At 53.8% G+C, this 3,937-nt stretch overlaps 1 protein-coding gene across 3 annotated transcripts in view; it reads right to left on the bottom strand.

Annotated features, from left to right (window-relative positions):
- The window catches only part of Pomt1 (protein O-mannosyltransferase 1), a 14,498-nt gene extending 11,123 nt beyond the window's left edge, over positions 1 to 3,375 (bottom strand). The window contains exons 1-3 of one of the 3 annotated variants that reach the window (XM_023700308.1): positions 3,164 to 3,375; positions 1,896 to 2,047; positions 82 to 188 (exon numbers count right to left, since the gene is read on the bottom strand). In XM_023700308.1, coding sequence (XP_023556076.1) covers positions 82 to 188; positions 1,896 to 2,047; positions 3,164 to 3,238 — 334 coding nt within the window. In that variant the 5' untranslated portion in view covers positions 3,239 to 3,375. The other 2 variants (XM_004640561.3, XM_023700309.1) reach the window with 2 other exon arrangements.
- Positions 3,376 to 3,937: the final 562 nt, after the last annotated feature.

The raw sequence follows: 3,937 nt of genomic DNA on the forward strand, positions 1-3,937 counted from the left end.
CCTAGGGGCCTGAAGGCAGGGCCACCTCCATGAGGACACCTAGGGGCCTGAAGGTAGGGCCACTCCCATGAGGACACCTACCTCCCAGAGCGAGTAGCATGTGGCCAAACGGCGGCCCGCTGTCATCCAGAAAGAAGATCCGGTTCATGTAGAAGGAGATGTACTGCCCATAATAGACTTCATCAAAGCTGAAAAAGCCACACATCATCTGTTCAACTAGAAATCTTAACTGTGAACAAAAGGTGTATGGATACGCCTGTGTGTTTCTGAACAACTTTGGGTGAGCGGTTGGCAGTGGTCAGATCATTTGCTCCAATTCCATCTTATCCCCAAATGTTAAGAAACACGTATGGCATCACCATTCACAGGGGCAGAGGGGAAAATTCACCAGGCTGGCTCTGACCTCATGTAGGTGCTGTTTTTCATTCTAGTTTTATATATGTGTGAGTGGTACTAGGTACTGAGCCCAGAGCCTTCTTACTAAGTACATCTTTAGCCCTTTTTATTTTTTACTTTGGGACAGAAGTTTTGCCAACTTGCTAAATTGCCAAGGCTGAGTTTAAACTTGTGATCCTCCTGTCTCAGCCTCCCAGAGTGCTAATTATAGGTGTGCGCCACCACTGTTAGATGTAATTTTTTTTGAGGGGCGCAGTGCTGGGGATTGAACACAGGGACTCACATGTTAAGCAAGTGCTCTCCCACTGAGGTACAGCCCTGGCACTGTCTTTCCCTAGTGTTTTGACTTAGGAATATATTAACTAGAGGCTGATGTCTGCGGCTATAAGTTGGACCAGACCTGGTGAGCCAGCGAAACAGCTGCAGGTGTGAAAAGAAGGTATGCAGGAACCGACTCCCCAGACATTTTTAGACAACCAGAAAAATATGGCGACAGCAGGTATTGCTATGAACCTCTTAGGCACAGTGACACTGCTACGGCTCCGTAACTTTTGCTTACTTCTAAAGCTATATGCTGTATTCTTTATAAATGAAATATAATGTGTAGGATTTGCTTCAACTAACCCAGTGCAGGCAAGGGCCTGGCTGTAAGCTAAGGGTTGGCGAAGCTACATAATTAATAAACACATTGGCCGGGGGAGATGGCTCAGTAGGACAAGCGCTTGACTGGCAAACACAAGGATCTGAGTTCAATCCCCGGTTCCACAAAAAAACAAAACAAAACAAACAAACCAAAAAAAACCCCACACACATTGTCAAACTGAAAAAAATAGAGAAAAAAAAAGTTCTCAAACACATTGACGGAGGGTCATTTAATGGTTCTATCTACTTTTGCATGTGTTTGATGTTTTCCATAATAAAATGTTAAAAAACAACATATGGAGGAGATAGAAAACAGTCCTTCAATAATAGCAGTAATTTTCCATTATGATCCAACCCATGTTATGGGTACTCTGAGACTAACGTATCCAAATTTACCCGTTCTCTGTTTTTTGTTTTTTTTTGTCTTCCATTGTTTTGTTTTGAGACGGGGCCTCTCTATGTGCTTCTGGCTGGCCCTGGACTCATTATACAGCCCAGTCTGGCTTCCAACTCCAGGTGATCCTCCTGCCTCTGCCTTCTGAGTGCTAAGATTCCAGGCACATGCTACCTACCACATCTGGCTTGTCCTCCAATTTCAGAACGGAAAGGTCAGCTCTGAGGAGACTTTCCTCTACTCCTCTCTTTCATGGGCCCAGCTTCCCCTGCTACTGAACCACACAGCAAGACCTACAAGCTGTCTTCAGTAGGTGTTTTGCCACCGATACCTCTCACTCTCACTGCCATAAAGCTCCACAACTAAGAAGCCCAGGACTTCCCCCATGACATTCTCTAAACAGCCTCTTCCCGATGCTGATAGGATCCTTTCTGGATCCCCATAGTGGAGCTGCTCTGCTTACACCACAGCCCGCGGGTAGGAGAGATGCCACAGCCGGCTCAGTAGCCCCACTCCAGTCAGAGCCACAATATTCAAGTTGATGTCAGCGGTCACCACTACAGGGCGCTTCAAAAACCCCAACATCTTGTAGAAAAGCAAGCTCAGGAGGCCACCTGTAAAGAGAAAAACTGTCATCAATCAAAAGAGGCCACAGAAAGGATCCCAAGCCACTTGGCTCACAGAAGCACCAAGGGGGAACCACAGTACAGAGGGTTTGATGAGAAAGTTGGAGGGAAGCCTGTGCACATTGCCACGGGAACACAAAGGCCCTTCGGGCACAGGGAGAGCAGCACACCTGGGTGAGCACCCAGGAATCCCACAGCTGGACATGCACTCTGACAAGGCATTCCGCCAGCATGTGCTGGCCCTCTCTTGGAGCAAGGCTACTGTCCGAAGGACGCGGCTTCTCCTGTCCTTTCCACAACCTACCCAGACTTCGGGCAGCTACTTACAGCCCATGGCCCCCCCTTTTAGGACCTCAGTACCTCATCTTCAAAACACATCTGTCCCAGGACAGCATCAACCACTAGGATTCCCTTCTTTTATCCTTATCCATGATTTTACTTTTTTTTTTTTTGAGACAGGACAGGATATTACCATGCAGTTCAGGCTGGTCTTGCCGTCGCCATGTAGCCCAGGCTGACCTCAAACCCGCGGGAACTCTGCCCCCCCCCCCCCCCCGGGCTGGGATGACAGGCGTGCACCAACGCGCCAGGTGGGGCTTCTCCTTGGGTACAGGGTGTACCTGCACCAGGATGCCCCTGTCTTCTCCCTGAGGGTCCTTCTGCCCTTGAGCTCTACCCCTTGGGTCTGCGTCTGGCCTCTGGCGGTTCCCACTGTCCCCAAAGGAGCCCTCCTCCCGGGAGGCCTCATCTATCCCGCCGCCTCCTGGGAGCACCTGGTCCCCCTCCGGTTCCACAGGGGCCCCTTTCTCCTTTTTCTCCAGCCCTGGGCGTCCCGCACGAATGGACCTGTAATGCCCAGAGCGGCTCTCGCCCCCGGTACCCACACACGTACTCGCGTTGTTTTTTTTTTTTTGCCGGGAACCGCCTCCGAGGAGGACCGTTGAAGGGAAGGCCGCTCGGGACTCGGCACCATCCCCTGCTCGACGCTCGACTTGCCGTGCCTGCGGAGCCTACAGGCAGTGGTGCGCATGCGCGCTGCGAGATCACAGCAGCGCGCGTGCGCACTGGGAACCCACCCCCACCCCCCCACAGTGCGCACGCGCACCTGACGGCGGCCCGCGCGTCCTACGGCTTTGAGGAGTTGTCGCGTTGCGACGAGTTCTGTGCACACGTGTGTCATCCTTAAAGCACAGCGGGCTCAGCACGCGTATGTCGTTCTTCATCCCGCGGCGGCGCTGCTGCCAGCGTCTTGGAGGCCGAGGCAGGGCAGGGCAGGTGAGCGCGCCCGCGGCGGCGGGTGACGGCGGGTGACGGCGGGTGACGGCGGGCGGCCGCGGTCCTCTTTCCTTTCCTGGGACCGGGCGACGCCGCCCGGCGCTGGGCTCACTGTTGAGCCGCAGCTGGCTGGTTCAGTCAGCCCGTCCTGACAGGCTTGGCGTGGCGCCCCACGCCCGCAATCCCACCGCTTGGAGGACGCGGCAGCACGAGCCCAGCGCCCCGCAGAGGGAGCTGCGGCCTCCGGCGCCCGAGGGCGGGAGCGTAGGGACGCAGAGGCGCCATCCCGCGGACGCTCCTGTGAGGCTTAGGAACCGCTTGACCCTGAAGTGGCCGTGGATCGGGCGACGAGCGTGCTGAGTCGAGATGCCAGCCTGGGGCTTAGAAGGAAGTCTGAGGGACTGGGCTTCCTCATGCTAACGGTGCTTCACTTTCTCTCCTGTGTTGTGCTGTACCGTGCTAAGTGCTGCCAGAGGCTGCTTTGAATAAACACGATTCTCTGAGGCAGAGGTAACTATTACAAACCACATTTTCTGCTGCGACTCAAAAATGGTGGCGGTGGGCTGGGGAGATGGCTCAGTAAAATAAGCGCCTCCCTGGCAAG

The sequence above is a fragment of the Octodon degus genome, unplaced genomic scaffold (genome assembly GCF_000260255.1).
Source record: "Octodon degus isolate 3935 unplaced genomic scaffold, OctDeg1.0 scaffold00123, whole genome shotgun sequence".
Taxonomy (NCBI): Eukaryota; Metazoa; Chordata; class Mammalia; order Rodentia; family Octodontidae; genus Octodon; species Octodon degus.